The 18,130-nt window shown below is 36.6% G+C and overlaps 1 protein-coding gene across 1 annotated transcript in view; it reads left to right on the top strand.

Annotated features, from left to right (window-relative positions):
* Positions 1 to 1,207: 1,207 nt before the first annotated feature.
* Positions 1,208 to 18,130, top strand: part of LOC306847270 (CUB and sushi domain-containing protein 2-like) — a gene marked incomplete at its 5' end in the record, with an annotated part of 308,039 nt that continues 291,116 nt past the window's right edge. Inside the window, one exon of the mRNA XM_079381119.1 lies at positions 1,208 to 1,391. Within this exon, the coding sequence (XP_079237245.1) occupies positions 1,208 to 1,391 (184 nt within the window). The remainder of the gene's footprint in view (positions 1,392 to 18,130) is intronic.

Below are 18,130 nucleotides of genomic sequence, written 5' to 3'. Positions count from 1 at the left end.
AATTTCAAATATAAACAAAAACAATTACGCAAACAGCTACAAATCATTTACGTCACCTGAATGGATGTAGGAGTCTTCGCGGGAAGAAAAAATAATTGTACTTGAAATAAAGTAAACGTAAACTTTTTTTTTTTGTTGTTAACATTTCTTATTTTAATTTAGTTTAACTTGATTTACTAAAATTAAAAATGACTATAACTGAAATAAAATTTACAATAATATAAAAATATATATATATTTACATTTAGCTATATTTAGGGGGGGGGGGGGGGGGCACAACTACAAAATTACCAAAATTTAAGACTAAAGTAAAAACTGAAAATAAATGAATACTAACTAGGCTAACGCACCGACCGAGTGATGTTGATGATATTTCACCTATGGTTCACATTATGTTTGTTGTTTGGCAAATTGTGTTTCTTTCATTGCGTATTAAGCACTAAATTTGTCTTTCACTTTTTTTATTCATGTTATTATATTATATTATATTATTATGCACGCAATCAAAGCAAATCAAAGCAAATTATATATATATATATATATATATATATATATATATATAGGCTAGTAATAGTCTTACAACCATATAAGTGTTTATGTAGTTGGCACACCTTTGGAAAGGTGAGAGAGTGATGGAGCGAGCGAGCGAGAGGGAGGGAGAGAGAGATGCTGTAAGCTCGTGCTGCAGTCGCTCTCTTCATTTCATTTGCTTTAGTCTTGAAACAGTGAGCCCAGAGGTGGAAATCCCTTAACGATTATTTTCACGCCTGGAAATTATTTAGACAGTGATGAAGGCTGTAAACAGCGAGTGTATCCTAGCGCTCCTTTAACAGTGACTCATTGGGAGAAAGATAGAAACGTGGATTTTCAGCGTTGTATTAATTGGAAAATAAACTTAAACGCGCGAGTGGGGAGTGTAAGGGCGTATGCCGCATGATCCGTTTGAATAGCTTTCCAGACTTTATCTGTCGTTCTCGTGAGCTTGAAGACACCAGATACAGTTCACATTATCAGCTTCTCGGGTTTTAGGAGAGAAGGCGTCTATTAGAATCCGCTCACCCCGCGGCTCGCTTGAGATGGTTCAGTCCAGCTGCGAGGGTCCAGTCTCCATGCACTGGGATTTTTCTCAGCGCCGACACCAAGTGAATCTTCCTTTTAAAACCATCTGATAACCGTGCCTGCCAAAAAAAAAAAAAAAAAGCCCACCATGAGCGCCTCTTTGAATCCTGACAGAACGGGACTCGTGAGGACAGAGTGCAGATGTACATATAACGGGACGAGGAAACTGGATGGTATAAGGATTTTTGCGCTAATGAAGGTGGGAGTACAGGCGCATCACTGGAGCGGGGTGCTGTTCTTCTATATGGGGCTGCTGGCTGCATCGGTTAAGGGTGAGTTTCCCGTTATGCATGTGGTCCTGTTGCCGTGCGCGCAACCCTCTCGGAGGCTGCATATGCGACCCTTTTACCCCTGACATGTGGATGGAGTGCTGCCATTGTCAATTCTGTGCCAACACTATGGCATTTAATGTTGGGTCATGCGTTTCATTGATACGGATCTACCAGACATCAATGGATATAAGCAGCAGACTCACTAGATAAACATACCAGTCAATATGAAGAGGTTGTACATACAGTAGCCAAGTGTGCCATTTATTTGTGCGTAAATGTATTTCAATGTAAAACAGCCTTGTGTACTTTTCATGGTGTATTTGTTGTTATGTCTTGCCAACCTTGATCTGTCCCATGGTGGCATAATATGTTGCATTATATGCTTTGAAAAACACCTCAGAGCAAGATGTTGGATTTGTGGAGGGTGCGCAAGAAGTGGTAGGCTACTTTAGTTTTAAGGTAAAATGGGTTAATGGATAAAGATGTAGACGAACCATTTCCGAAAATACATAAATGTGTGTGTGTGGCGCAAGATTTCGTGAGTGTGGGAGCCAAAAGTGAATGAGTGAGTTTGGGAGGAAGGGGGGCGTATGTGGAGGCTGTAGAGAGAGGGGTGTCATACCAACAAAACAGGTCTTTGACTCTGCGCTATTTTCAACATTTATTTTACCATAATAGGATATCGTCCTCTGTCTGAAATATGTCCATTCCATCAGTTAAGTCATTAGATCCTAGGAATCGTTTGACTATTTGTTGCGTTTCTTCAAATTATGGCATTCCCAACCAACCATCCATCCATCCGTCATTTACCTTGAAGGGAAGTTGTAGTCAATGATATACACTAAAAGGATTTATAGTTTCTCTTTTAACACCGTGACTGTCGTTCTAACATCTCATCTTCTGTTCCATGTAAGCGAAAAATAACTCAATTATCCTATACCAGATAATTCTATACATTATGTTTGATTGAACTATCCCTTTAATTGAGCAGCATATTGAACACTCTCGCTCTCCTGCGATTCAAGCCTTGTTTTCGTCCAGTTGATGTTGCTAGGACGTGATGTTAAAAGTGGCAAACAAATCCACAAAGCCGGTCGACATTTTAAGTGTTTACTGGTGTCGAATAAGTAATATCAAGAGCAGAATGTTCTGCGTTTTTGACCGAGTCCGGAAAGCGCTCGCGAAGCCGTCAAGCAGTTCCCCTATTTTTCCATTGAGCGGCACTGAAGCTTCAGAATAGCTGCGCTTTCACGGAGCCGGCAGTGGAGTCTCTCATGCTTCATTAATGAACCGAGTATATCTTGGAAGCCTTTTTAGAGTTTTCGTGTTAGCGCATAAGCTATGACTGGTGAAATAAAACGAAGCTAGAAGGAAATGCAAATTTAATGCCTCTTCAGCTACTGGGGCATGGCTGAACTCATCATGTAAGCTGTATGGTCACTGCATATTGACAAACCGCTGATTGAAAACAGGGTATATACATTAAATAGCATGAAATGTTCTTACAAATGTAAAAAAAAAAAATTTAACCGGAAAATGTACAATGCGACCCGATATTGGTTACCTTACCATATAGTCGGTACAAATAACAATACTTCTGAGAATATCCATGTAATTTTATTGTGAAATATAATATATATTTATATAGATGTATAATACTTGTAATATTTTATATAAAAACATTTATAAATTTAACAAGGCAATGTGCTTTAGCCAGTAAAATATTGTGAACCTGATAAAAAGTATAAATCACCTTACAATCTTAATCATCACATTAATTTAGGTTTTATTTAATAAGTTATTTATTCTTATATGTGTTCCCATTTATGGATATTAAATAGTTTTATGTTTATTATAATGCAGTTCAGTTAATGTTTATGTGTTATGCAGCCTACAGTTCCGAACATTCCAGACGGCAGTTATTTTCTTAGAAAATAAAATAAAATAATAATTTCTTCTTTCTTTTTTGTGACATTGTAGTATTAATTTTGTCAAAGGTAAAAAACTTGAATAAAAATAAATAAATAATAATAATAAAGAATCCCATTAATCTGTTTCTGTAGTATATTGTGAAAAAAGTGATTTGGGTAATTATGTGCTCTTGCTCAGCCTCAGAAGTTGTTGCTCTGGAGACATTTAAGTGCTCACGATGAAACGTTTTTCATATTTTACCCAAATAATATCACTAACAACTCATCATCATGGATGTTTGGCTAAATCCTATTTTCCTCACCCCAAAATGTTTGATAGTCAATGACACTTGACTTCATAAAAATGGTCAAAGTCACGAAACCGATGCATTTCCATGATGCAACTTGGTGTAAGGCTCTATTGAACAAGAGAATGTGTAAGCATGCAGAGAAATCTTTTCATCATGTCAAAGGGAGCTTGCCACATGTATTCAGTTTTGGCCAGTCTCTTTGGTTGTTTGAATGTACAAATGTTCATAACTTTTGAGATAACACTAGGGAGGACATTTCAAGCTCCCTTGAAACCCAAGCAGAGATTGTGCACTCTTGTTTTGAAACAGTCTTCTCTTTTTTTAGCTGCGTTTTTGTTTTTTGTTTTTCAAGCTAAGGTCCAGTGCTATGTCAGCACAATACATTTGTCAGCTGAGCAGCAACATGTGTTTAAAGGAGATTTGAAGGAATCGCTCAGAACAGATGGTGGGTAGTAGAGTTCAGTGACACTTCAGCACCATGGATAGCTCCCCTCCAGCTCTACTCATTGCATCTTTTCCACTGGTTGCCTTTACAAACGACTCAAAATCGGCTTTAGCAAACAAAGGCCTTTTATACATATTTTGTGCTGAGAGAACAAAGTAACACTAAATGTTTAGTCTGAATGTAGCTCTCAGCCTCTGATTTGACTCTTAGAGTTGCAATCCCCAGCTGCATTCCAATTAGGACCACGGACAGCTCCCACCAGAGCATTTAGCACAGCTGTACAGCACTGCACAGCACAGGTTTGTTCTCTCAAAAGGGGACAGCACTTACACTCAAATGGTGTTGTGTGTCATAGAAAACGCCTTCACAAATTTTCTGTCACTTTCATTCTTGCTAACCTTTATTTTTCTCACGCCATTGCTTATTCATCTCTTCCTTCCTCTCTATTCTCTTTTTATTGCACACATAATAACCTGTTCCAAGAAAATTAACACCTGTCAATCTGTTTGCTTAGACTTTAAAAGTAAAGACTACTAAACAGGTCTGCTGTTTTGATGCAGCTCCCAAAGGACTGAAGGATGCCTTTGGCAAGGATTATTTGTTTACACAGCTACGTGTACATCAATAGTACACCAAAAGTTTCCCTCCATTGAATGCACTGTGGTTAAGCAACACTGGACTTTGACTTTCACTGTACAAAAAAAACTTTCCTGTTTCAAAAATCTTTCTTCTTTCACAGAAGAAAGAAAGTTGTACAAGTTTGGAATGATATGAGGGTGAATAAATGATGGCAGAATTTTCATTTTGGGGCAAATTATCCTTTTAAAGTATAAGACAACAGGTCAAGTTATTATTACTTGATATAAAACTCACTGGATATATATATATATATATTTTTTTTTTTTATTTTTTTTTTTTTGATGAAGCGTAGATTGAAGAGCATTGGCAGTGCAGACAGTTCTCCACACAACACAGACACAATATGTAACACAAAACAAAGAAAAGAGCATACAAGAAGTATGGAATGTGAAACCTTCTATATGTAAAACAGCAAAAATGGTAGACTTCATTTTCTTTGTAGCTGTTTTTTTGCATTTTCATTTCTCTTGTTTGAGTATAATGATTGTGCAATTTCCATATATGCTGTCAGAAACATTTACATAGATATAGAAATGCAAACATGACAATTATTATGGCTCAAGAGGTTTTCAGCTTGGATCGGTGAAATGCATGTAGGCTTCCGTCATGGTACACAGCTAAGACCAGAGTTAAAAGAAAATCAAAGGCAAATATGTACCTGAAACTGGCATCATGACAGGCATGGAGTGAATTTTGTATGTGAATGTTTTTAGTCTTCAGTTGTCAGATTGTCTTTTTTTATATAAGAGTGTATACTCTTTACTCTTGGGTTTTTGGACAAAGAGGGATTCAAGGTTATACATGAGTTGGAGCATATTGAGACAAACGGGCCAATTATTGTAAAGTTTTTTGGATTTTCTCTGTGTCGGTGGCTGAAAGAGCACATAAATAATGTACTCTACCGATCAAAAGTTTGGGGTCAGTGAGATTTTTTTTTTTTTAAGAGGCATTAATTAATGTAGAAATTTATAATATTACAAAATAATTCTGTTTCAAATAAATGCTGTTCTTTCGACCTTTCTATTCATCAAAGAATCCTTTGGTTTCCAAAAAAGAAAAAAGCAGCACAACTGTTTCTAACATTGATAATGTTAATAAAAATATATTTTGAGCTCCAAATCAGCATATTAGATTGATTTCTGAAGGATCATGTGACACTGAAGACTGGAGTAATGCCTGCAGAAAATTCAGCGTTGCCATCACAGGTATAAATTACATTTAAAATATGTTAAAATAGAAAACCGCTATTTTGAATTGTAATATTGGAATTTCACTTTAAAAAACATTGTAAAAATTGTCCTGTTGAATGGTAGTGTATGTGAAAAATATAGTCCTAAATATTGGTAATATAATAATAAAATAGTTTACTAATTTAAATTTCATACTTTGTCCAGATTTTCACAATGAATTCTCTTTGAAACGTTTCAACTTTCCAACTGTAACAGTGAAGACCCAAAACTATGACAGAAGTGATAGTATAGCAGTCCATTTGCTTTTTCATTGAGCGGATATAAACGTGTAGGTCTCTTCCTGTCTTCCAGTGGCCACTATCTCTTGTAGATTGACAACAGAGATTTCTTTTGCCTTGCTGCCTGTCACTTCCAGGTCCCCTTCAGAACTTTGATGTAGTGTTTTCTTATCTTTTATCTGTTGTGATTAGATTACACAGTTAAACCTTTTACGTGTCCTCCACCCGAAACTGCTTTGTTTCTCCTCTCTGCTCCCTCTCTTTCTCTCCATTACACTGGTGTTTATGCTTTTGTGCCCTTCCATCCTCCGTTCCTCTTTGGCACGATGCATCACAGTCAAAGGACTGCAATTTGATTTTATTTGGCAGAGCTCCACCGAGGGGTGCCATTAGTTACTGCAGACTACCTCCAGCTTTTCTCCTCATATAGAATGTTATATTCACCCCGTCTTTTAACGCACACAATCAAGTGGTGAGCTAAATGGATTAATGCCAAAAGATAAGGAGAGACACAGACAGATAAAGAGTGGGGAATTAGCGCAGGACAGAAAACAAGAGTGAGGTATAGGCACGGGTGTTTAGAGACACACAGACCTGAGTGAGGCGGACAGCCGTCAGGTCGCAGTGTTCCGACTGCTGCAGCCTGTTATCCGCTCTAATCCGTGTCAGTGCGGCACTGTTCTCACTGCAAACACACCTGTCAGCTACCACTTGTTCCAAGTCTGGGCAGAAAACTCTGGGAAATAGGAATAGGAATTTAGGGCTTTATTTGGATTCCAATGTAATATTATGTATTATTAGCCAAATATATGCCCTAAAATTTTGTTTTTGTCAGCAATACAGTGTAATACGTCAAAAAGATAACAGCAGAAGCATATTTCTTAAGGGGTAGTTCACTCCAAAATGAAATTCGGTCATCATTTACTCATGCTCCACTTGTTCCAAACCTGTATGAATTAATTTCTTCTGTTGAACACAAAAAAAATTATATTTTGAAGATTGTTGGTGACCAAATAGTTGAGGGGTAGCCAGGGAATTCTATAATATTTTTTTCCATACTATGGAAGTCAATGGCTGCCGTAAACTGTTTGGTCACCAGCATTCTTCAAAATATCTTCTTTTGTGTTCAACAGAAGAAAGAGACTCATACAGGTTTAAAACAATGTAAGGGTGAATAATTGATGACAGAATTTTAATTTCTGAGTGAACTGTCCCTTTAAAGTGTGATCACATTTGCTGTTGCTCTGTGAAATTTTGCATGTGAATTCCATTCATTTTAAAAGGAATTTATGTGATTAGGAGTTTCATGTAAGGGCAAAAATGAATGTGACCACACTATGAAAAGGGTAGTCAAACCAAAATTGTGTTATTATTTAATCAATCTCATGTTGCTCCAAACTTGTATGACTTTTTTCTTCTGTGAAATGTAAAAGACATTTTGAAGAATGTTGTTAACCAAACAGTTTCGGTTCCCATTGACTTCCGTTGTTTGGACATAATGTACAGTGGAAGTCAATGGGAACCAAAACTGCTTGGTTGCAAACATTCTTCTTTTGTGTGTGTGTGTGTGTGTGTGTGTGTGTGTGTTCCACAAAAGCAAGAAAGTCAAGCAGGTTTTAATCAACATAAGAATGAGAAATTATGACAGAATCTTAATTTTTGGAAGGACTATCCCTTTAAAGGTATACAAACTGAGTATACATTCAGGACGTGATGTCACACTGACTTCAGAGTGCGTATTCACTCTGTTCAGCCAATATAAGCTCAAGGGACAATTGGAACAAATCATTAAACTATAAGCACGAGTCATTACCCTCTCCCGTACGAGACAATCAATAGCAGATGATCATTTTAATTCTCTAGTACCTCAATTATTCTATTACTAAAACAGCATCGATCCAGTGACACATGGATGGCAAACAAAGCTGGATGCAGCATCATGTTGAAGAGATGGACTGTAAGAAAAATAAAAATGAATCAAATGAACTAGACTGAACAGTTCTGAATCACTATTTGTACAATTTTCTATTCCAATATAGATAAAAATACAATAATATATATATAAAGTAAGTAAAAAGTAAAGTAAGTAAATGTGCTGGATCCTCCATCAGTCCTACTGGTATTTTGGTCAGCCCTTCTGGAATGTCAATCTCTCTAATCAACCTGATCCCCCATTTATTAAAACATTTTAATACTGAATAGTTCTCTTAGAGAAAACAGAACATACATTGATTTATTTTGTTTATTTACTTACTTCCTTAATGTAAAAATACATTGGAATTTTACTGTACTTTGACCTCCATCTATCCTGTTGTTATTGTTTTGGGCCCCTCTGGACCTGTAGCCCCCTAGAATCATCTTAACCTTTCAGTTACAGCCTTGAAGAGAGGAGGACTGATTTATCAGAATGGCGATCAGTGAGGTTGCGACAGAGAGTTCTTCATTAAAAGTCTATCCTCTTTCTCACTCTTGTCTTAGCCGTTGGCATGGGGACACCTTCATACTGCCTCTGCACAATAAACAAAGAGGGCCACATTCATTCCCTGTTCACCCCCTCATTCAGAGCCACATAAAAGGAACTGTAGGTTTATTTAAAGAGAATCTAAACAAGCTTGTTTGCAAACACAACTTCAATCATGGAGAAAAGCAATGCAATGCTTAGCTATGCAGTTTTAAGCCCTGAAAAAGAAACAGCATGAGTAATTCGGTAATTCCTCAGTGGTTTGGCCCTCAATCGTTGCCTGTGCGCTAGAAGGAGGAGGCAGAGAGATTAACAGCACAAAGCTACGATGGCTGGAGCCGACCGAAGCCAGTTTCATTGAAGACCCATGTTAGATCTGAACACTGGGCCATTGTGGCTCCGTAATGGGGCTGAAAGTGCACTAAATTCTGTCTGAAATGCACTCCTTGTCTGTGCTCACTGCTCAGTCAGGAACATCTCTTTGAAACGCTGAGCTGTTGAGGCCACCCAGTCCATTTTAAAGCGTTCTTTGCTCATGGCAAAGAAACAAAACAATAACCTGTAATATTCATAATGTAATGAATATTTAAGTCACTTTAACATGCAGGTCCACATCATTTTCTGCTCAAGGCTGAATTAAAACATTCGCCTCATGCAAACACAACAGCATATCTTAGTAGACACTCTGGATGCATATTTAATGGGAACCTAATACAGAGGTGTTTGAGCTGATGCCCATGATAATAAAAGACTTTAATAGAAGAGACTACTTGCAATTAGGCATGTTTTTTTGTTTTGTAACTTATGAACTTTTCAACAGTTTTTTCACACTGTGTTTGACCCTAGATCTCCTTAAAGCTGTATTTCCGATTCAATACAAGTCACATGCAAAATGCAATTGTGGCGCAATGTTGATAAACATATTTTCTTTTCTTTTCTTTAAAAAAGCAAAAATCAAAGTTGCATTGAGGATGCCTCAGTGGAAGTAAATGGGACCAATTTTTGGCGAATTTACAAGCAGAAATGTGAAGCTAAATTTTTTTTTTAAAGCACTTACATTTATGCTATAAAGGATCTATTATTTGAGCTGTTCTCATCCATATATGGTCATGTTAGGATTTTAGGCATTATTACCTTTAAACAGAAAAGTAAGTGATTATTTTTCCATCATGTTAGCATATTTTTGCCACTGCTTTGTGAGTATTTTAATGTTTGCTGATTGGTACAATTTGCTTCCATTGCAAGTAACTCAATGCAACCCAGAAGTCAAAATTAATGTTTGAGGAAAACAACATTATGCCACAAAACAAAATTTGTGATTGAGCTTAATTTATATTGCTTTCTGAATACTCTTTTAAACCTTGGGTCAAAGCATGTTTAACTGTGGATAAAAGCACTGAATAGGATTAACCTCAAATTGCAATGCCAATAACATGTTTAGCAACAGACAGCCAATAATACACAGCATCAGAGTTTACCTCATTAAATATTCATGGTACTTCCACACATTGTGTTGATATCGATTGCGTTTTTGGAGTGATGTTACTCAAACAATAGAACATGTTGCTTACAGCATCAAGGTCATGGGTTTGATTCCTGCAAAATGCATGAACTGAGAAAGCATATCATGTGATGGAAGTTGCTTCTATAGGACAATATATATGAAAACATTTCCTCAACAAGCAAGCTGTGTGTTTGTACTTAAACGCTATTAACCTGATAAATATGCAAATATGAATGTTAAAACATTGTAGAGACTATATAATTCAAATCTATACCTGGAATGTCATGCTGACTCCAGCTGTTTCGATTATCTGTTGACCCAATGAAAACAACAAATACGTCTCCTCGCTAAAGTAGAGCTAATTTTCACCTCTTTCCACAGCATTTACCATTCTGTTAATGTTCTCCGCAATCACATTACGCAGACATTAGCGTAATGTATGGTTTTACCCAGAAAAGCTGAGGTGACCGATTTCCATTGTAATGGCGGGCATTCTTGGGTTAATGCAGATATGATGGAGCCTGCAGCCGATGCTTTGACACGTTAGAAGGCAGCTGGTTGTACATAGAGAGATTTGTGGAACTAAGAAGGTTGTTTTTCCTCTTGTGTTGGCATATTTGAAATCCCCATTCACATCTGCCTTGTTGGTATGGTGTAACTGAACTCAGGCCATAATGGCATTTTCCACTGGTCCTTGAAAAAAGGAAATATGATCGATTTGAAGTGCTTATGAAAACTGGTGAGTCAGACCCATTTCTCTCTTAGGTGCCCAATTTACAGCAGAGCTATGGCAGCAAAGCTAAAGGGAATGCATTTCCAGAGATTGTAAAGATTATCTGCTATGGCTGGCGAAGCATTAGCCCCAGCTTTAACTCTGTCAGAAGTGGGAGATTTCACCTGCAAGTGTTTGCTACATGTCTCGTCTCACTTTCAGGGATATAAATTACGCAGGTGCAGGTGGACTGATGAAATTAGTACCAACCCAATTCACAATGCGCTGGACGTCTCAAAGCACACACTAATAAGCAGTAATCGTGCCGTAAGCAAGACATATGCTATTTACCTTGCGCTTCCTCTATATATTATTACACAGAATCGAAATCACTTAATTCCGTTATAAAAAATGAATTATTTATGGAGTTGCAAATCAAGAACCATTTCTTATTCAAAGCCGTTTACGTTTTAAAACAAATTCCTGGAACCAATTGAACTTCACGAGTTTTGTTAAGCTTTCTTATTCAGATTTGTCATTTATACACTCAATCGATTAACCATAAAAAGAAAAACGAAAAATCCAGGATGTATAAATACTTCTGTGGTTAAAGCTTTGCTCATGAATGTTAATTAAGTCACACTAAAGTTGCTTCCTAAAATTAAAATGCAATCAGTCAAGACTTTATCATTTCATACATTCTTCACGTTGCGATATCTTGACTCTTGTCAAGTTTTTTCTTCAAAACTGTTAAAATTAAACCATAGACCAGCAAACTGAATTTTAATTTTGTAGTATTACTATTTTTTGTCTTGTTTTGAGGTAGCATATAACTTCTATTCTAACTCAAAGCTCATTTTAAATAACTTAATTATTTAAAAAAATATTAACTATACATGAAAAATGTAAGTTAAAATATTTACAAAATATTAGCTTTTTGTTAAAAAAATCTAATAATATTTAATAGATAAAACATATAGTTAAAGAGAAAGTTCACCCAAAAATCTTTTTCATAATTTACTCACCCTCATGTTATGTTTCTTTCTTATGTTGAACATAAAAGAAGATATTTTAAAGAATGCTGGTGACCAAAGTGTTGTTGGTCCCTATTGACTTCCATAGTATTTCTTTCCTTATGGAAGTCAATGGGGACCAACAGCTGTTTGGTTCTTCAAAATTCTTTAAAATATATTCTTTTGTGTTCAACAAGAAACAAACTTGTTTGGAACGACATGAGGGTACATTTTCAGTTTTTAGTTAATTATTCCTTTAAAATAATTAAGCTAATCTATCCATAGATAATATATCCATCCATCGGTCTTTGGTAAAGATCTAATACTTCAATCTAGTCCACATCAGGCTGGTCTGCCGGAAGCTGGAGATAAGAAAGTAGATGCACTAAGTATGGGAACATAGGGAAAAAGCTGGAAATAGGATAATGGCAAAAGAGAGCACAAATCAACAGAGAACATGTTATCTTCTTTAGTGTAGATAACAGATTACAAGAAATGTAGTTGTCACGCAAAGACATACAATAATTCCAGGGTGTGTTCTAAAGCTGTGCTTTGGCAATGGATTCTGATGCCACATGTTTTCAACACATATCAAAGTTTTATGAAATAATCTCTGTCAACGAAACCAGATTTTTCTGCCAGTGACACAGAATGCTGTTATCTTACTATGAGTTCTGTTCCAAAACCTGCTGCCTCCTTCATACTGCCTACATGGTCATACTAACTAAAACATAACCTCACAAGTGATGTCTTATAGAGTATATTAGATATAAATAGCATTCCTCAGACACAGGACACTTGTTTCATTATTTATTTATTTAAAAAATATATATTTTATTGTATTAAACTTAAATATAAGAATATAATAGTATTTAAAATATTTAAGAATGTTTATTATTTACATTTCTGTCCGCTACATTGAACAGGATTGGATAGATGCATGCATTCTGCGATTGCCTTCTCTGATGGATAGATGTGATGCTTGTTTTTGGAACGGTCTTTGTGCCATAAAATGCTTTTCTGGAGACACTCACTAGGTTTCGAAGTACAGTGATGGTGTGTTGACTTCTAGATAAAGAGGTGGACAAAGTACAGTTCAGCTGTGCATACAGAATTACCCCTCCTCTTGCTTTTGCCCACCCCTTTCCCACTCCCCTTCCCTCGTAAGATCTCTGATTGCGGGCACTCTGAAGGATTGCTGTCCTGCCATAGTACGGCACGGCAGCGATCGATTTATCAAAGTGTCATGCCGAGGCGCTGTAGCCCCGTAGCAGCAAAACAACAGCGGAGGCAAAACAAACATTGGTTGACTCTGGAGGTGGTCTCTGCAGTCGTGCTAAACAAGGTCAAAGCTCTCTCTCCTTTTTTACTTCACTACACCAATATTTTGGGAAAACACTAAACAGATGCAAAGAGTCCTAGTATAAGACCAAGATTCGGGGATCTCAGAAATAGATGAAATGCGCACCTCTGCCAGAAATAACTGCAAGCACACATGACGTTGTGACTGTGTGAGACTCTTTTGTAAAAAATCAATAAAGTGTTATGGATGAAATACTACTGTATGGAGCTTTTTTGAGCCTTAGAGACTTATGCAGCACTGTATTAATGCAGGTCAACTCAATTCACTTGTTATTTTCATAATGCATTTGTAAATCTATGCTCAAGGAAAAGAAAATACCTGCTGCTGTGACTGTGGGGGTTACCCTTCATTAAGAGGTTACATAATACATTTTATTTTTCCTTTCAGCTTGATACATTCAAATGGACACTTGAACTTTATTCAAATCACTTAAAACATGAGGAACCTGGAGTTGGATTCATGAAGAGCTTCTTAAGGAAAAAAATGTCCTATGATCAATTTTTATTAAGTTTGTAAGAATGTTCCTTAACAAATTCAGTTTTTTATTTTCTTTTAAATGATCAAATATTTCCTGTGTGTGGGAATCCTAGATGAAGTAGAATTTGATATTTAAATAGTTAAGTTAAAAACATTGTGTGTAAAGGCCTATAGGTTTGAGAATTATACCTTCAGTGTGTTAAGTTCTCAACCATATTGTTGAGAATTGAACACACTGATGTTTATAAATTGCGTTTCAAATCATTAAATAGTCTATCTGGAAGTGTGGGGGGAAAGTTGTAATGTGGTCAATGATACTTCCACCTTCATCAGATCAAGCATAGACAATGCCTTTGTTCTGGACTTGAGGTGTGTTATGAATGCAGACCACAAGCTGGTTGCTCACAATTCTACCCCATCCTTCATCCAACACTCTTCTCTTACTTCCAGTCAGGCCAGTATTTGCATTTGTGAGCAGAAGAGTCACCTACTGTGTTGTTTATGTACCTTAAAAAATGATGAAACTGTCTTTTTACCAGTGGTGGTCAGTAACGAAGTACCTCGTTACTGTACTTAAGTACATTTTTCAAGTATCTGTACTTTACTGGAGTAAGTTAGTTTTATTTTGAGTAACTTTTACTTTTACTTCACTACATTCCAAAGCATAAGATCGTACTTTTTACTTCACTACATTATATAAAACACATCGTTACTCCTTATAATATATCACGAGCTCCGGTGTCTGATTCATGAACACACTGAGTCTTTTCAATTAACCTGTGAAATCGGTTCGCAAATCGCAAACGATTCATTCACGAATTGGAATGATCCGATTGCAGCTGTTTTCGAGTCGACAACTCACTGATTCAAATGATCCGTTTAGAGCGAGTCTCCAGTGAACTCAACTCACTGATTCAAATGATCCGTTTAGAGCGAGTCTCCAGTGAACTCAACTCACTGATTCAAATGATCCGTTTAGAGCGAGTCTCCAGTGAACTCAACTCACTGATTCAAATGATCCGTTTAGAGCGAGTCTCCAGTGAACTCAACTCACAAGTAAACACTGGAGATCTTGTGAGCGCAACTGATGCTGCTAAAAGTAAGTTACTAATGTCGAATTTTAGGATTAATTATTGTAACTGAAAATCATATTTATGTAAAATCTGCTGTAAAGGGTGATCTATTTAAGCCCACTGAAATGCTTGAATGCACACAGATCAATGTCAGTGTCTCTATGTTTTAAGTCAAAAAACGAACCATTAAAATAACACAGATTAAATAAAATAACTCATGCACGTTCATATTCCCCGCTGCTGTAACGTTAGCAGTTTTATTAAAATGCTACGCATTTAACGTTAGCCTTATATTTCATATTATCAACAGTATACATTTTTATATTGTTTAGATCATCGAGCCGAGCAGACAGATATGAATGTTTATTCATAACCATACTGAAAATAAGTAAATATTGTTAGCTGATGCTAACTGTCTAGCTATCAAGCTTGTTGGTGCTAAATTGAGGACATTTTTTGATATAAAGTCCAAATATTTTCATTCAGCCACCTAGATAGATTCCATCTGATGTAAACAGAAAGGATGTGATGTTCAGAACACAGTAACTACAGTAATTATCAAAGTGGGAAGTTTTTATTTGTTTATTTGTTTTTACACCACAGACAAGGTTTGAGAAGAAAAAAAAAATCATTATGAAAATATAACAGTGGCGGCTGCTGGTCTTTCAAAGAGGGGAAGCTCATTTTCGGCCTACATCATAAAAATTGTCCATTTATTTATACGTAAATTCTGCCATCGTGTGCAGTTTGCTAGCTGGCTAGTTCACCGCCTGGCCTACTGTATGAATGAATGAATGAACAAACGGTCTAAAAAAACATTAAACTCGACGGAGGAAATGTGGGAATTAGGTTAAACTGAAACAATTGTAAACAATCCTTAAGGAATGTGGTGTATAATTGTGTGAAACGTATAATGAAAATTGGCCAGCAATTTCGCCAAGCAAATATCAAGAAATAGGTTGCAGCAGTTTGTCTTTTGACTACACTTGCAAAGTCCACTATGGGACTGAGCTCGAATCAGTGTTGCCAGCTTCTTTCGATGGAAAGTAGCTAAAGCCAGTTTGAAAAGTCGCTAAATGTCGCCAGATGACGTCATGCGCTAATTAGCATATTAATCATCGCTTCATATTGCCTTTTACATTTGTTTGTCTCTCTGTGCTCATACTGTATTTTAATGCAGCCAAATTCTCAATAAAACTGTTGTCCTTTATATATTTTACTGTTTATGTTGTCAGTCAACGGGATAAATATGAAATAGTGACTGAAACGCAGCCCTTTAAGAATACATAACCAGCTCTCCCTTCCAAGAAGTTAGTCTGCACAAAAATCCTAATTTATAATCGAGCCGTCGTCTGATGAAATCAAATAATACACACAAGATAAGACAATTCCTGTGCTGTGGTTTCGGCTATAAATTAGATGCATGTAAAATTAGAGAAGCAACATAATATCTATTTGAACTGAATGCGCTGCTCCTCTCAGCCGCTCACTGAACAGAGAAAGAGGTGCGTGCGCGCTGACCTCGCGCCGTTGCGGCAGTACCAGCGATCACAGAGACTCGCTAAGGTTTGTCAAAGAAGTCGCTAGATTTGTCGCTAGTCACTTTTGGGGAAAAAGGTCGCTAGGGTGGTCTTAAAAGCCACTAGGGTGGTCTGAAAAGTCGCTAAATTGGCAACACTGGCGCGAATGGCTTCACCATCCGCGACTTCTTATAGGACACAATCGCTGTCATTCAAAAGGAGATGCAGTCTTTCGACAAACCCTCCAATCATCACGCAGAAGCCCGGAGTCCGGCCCCGCCCACTCCTCCATTCACCCCCAGAGACGCTGAGCGTCCGGGGGCGGGACATAATCGCAGCATTTATCCAATGACCGTCTAGTTTTGAAGCACTGAAAAAATCTGTTCAAAGCAGCCCCATAGAAGTCAATGGACGCTGGGCTTCAACAGGCAAATACACTGATGCTACGGGAATATATGAGAAGGAAATCGAGTCACCTGCTATATGTAGCTGATTCTGAACGAACTCGTCTCTGAGATGAACGTGTTCTAACGCATTTTTAATCAATAAAATGTTAACACAATAGTACATGTTTGACCACTAATTTTTTGACATTATAGGGGAAGCTGAGCTTCCCTTGCAGTCTTAAAGAAATCGCCACTGAAATATAATTATATTTTCCTTTAAATGTTCTTCCTAACTTCAGGCCTTATTCTCATGTCATATATAACTGTGACATTCTGCAAAACAACAAGCTTTAAAACACTTTTTTCTTACTGGTGAATATTAGACGGTCAGATCTGTTTTCTCTCAGGTACATCGCAGTGTAAGCTTCACAGAGAACATTACTACATCACTCTCGTCAACATAGTCCATATCAACAACAAAATATATATCTTGACTCCATATAGTGGTTATTTTGGGAAAATCCCAGGTATTTTGAGCAACAGGAATATAAAAATATGCACTAATATAAAATTAAATCAAGTAGTCTATATAAAATTGCAAATAAATCTATCTATCAGTACTTTTTTACTTAAGTACATAAAAAATGTAGTACTTTTGTACTTTCACTCGAGTAAAATTGAAAAAGCAGTACTTTTACTGGAGTAATATTTTATAGTACATATCTGTACTTTTACTCAAGTACTTGATTTGTGTACTTAGTCCACCACTGCTTTTTACATATATTATTACATCCAAAATTTATGGACAAGCACATTTTAGCCTACCGGACAAAATATTTTTATAGTAGGCTACATGAAATCTTATTTTTCATTTTGAATAATCACTCAAATTATTAGATTATTAGGATGCACAGATTATTAGGCTGGACAAGTGATTGTCTTTATGAGGGAGTCACTGTATTAAATTCTTTCTGAACAAATGATTCATTTTGGAATGAATCATGTGTCTTTGTGAATGAGCAAGTGAATGTCTCAACCGATTCGTCCAAAAACGATTAATTTAGCTACGGAACAAATTAATGCTTTTATAAAACATTCATTCTAGCGATTCGCTCAAAAATGCCGATTCACAAATCGATTGAGTCATTGAATCATTCATTCAAACGTGTGGTTCATTCCCAAACCAAACACCTGCCGTGAGTTAGCTTTGAACTATTTTGGAGCAGAATAAAAACAAAGTAACTTTTAATATTGTGTCTTGAGATGTAAGTCAAATTGTAGTTTATTGAACTGTTGGTTAGCAGTCTATGTGTTGACACCCGTGGTTAAAATTAGCCTCTTACTCGGTGTTGCAAGTCTATATTGTGTTTGTGACCCATTTTATATAAAACATTAAATAATCTATAGACTTTTGTTCCGTGTTTGTAATGAAGAAATCATGAACCTATATTGATCAG

Source organism: Barbus barbus (assembly GCF_936440315.1).
Source record: "Barbus barbus genome assembly, chromosome: 27".
In the NCBI taxonomy this organism is placed as follows: Eukaryota; Metazoa; Chordata; class Actinopteri; order Cypriniformes; family Cyprinidae; genus Barbus; species Barbus barbus.
The sequence above is the reverse complement of the archived record's forward strand: the minus strand, read 5'-3'. Positions and strand labels throughout refer to the sequence as shown.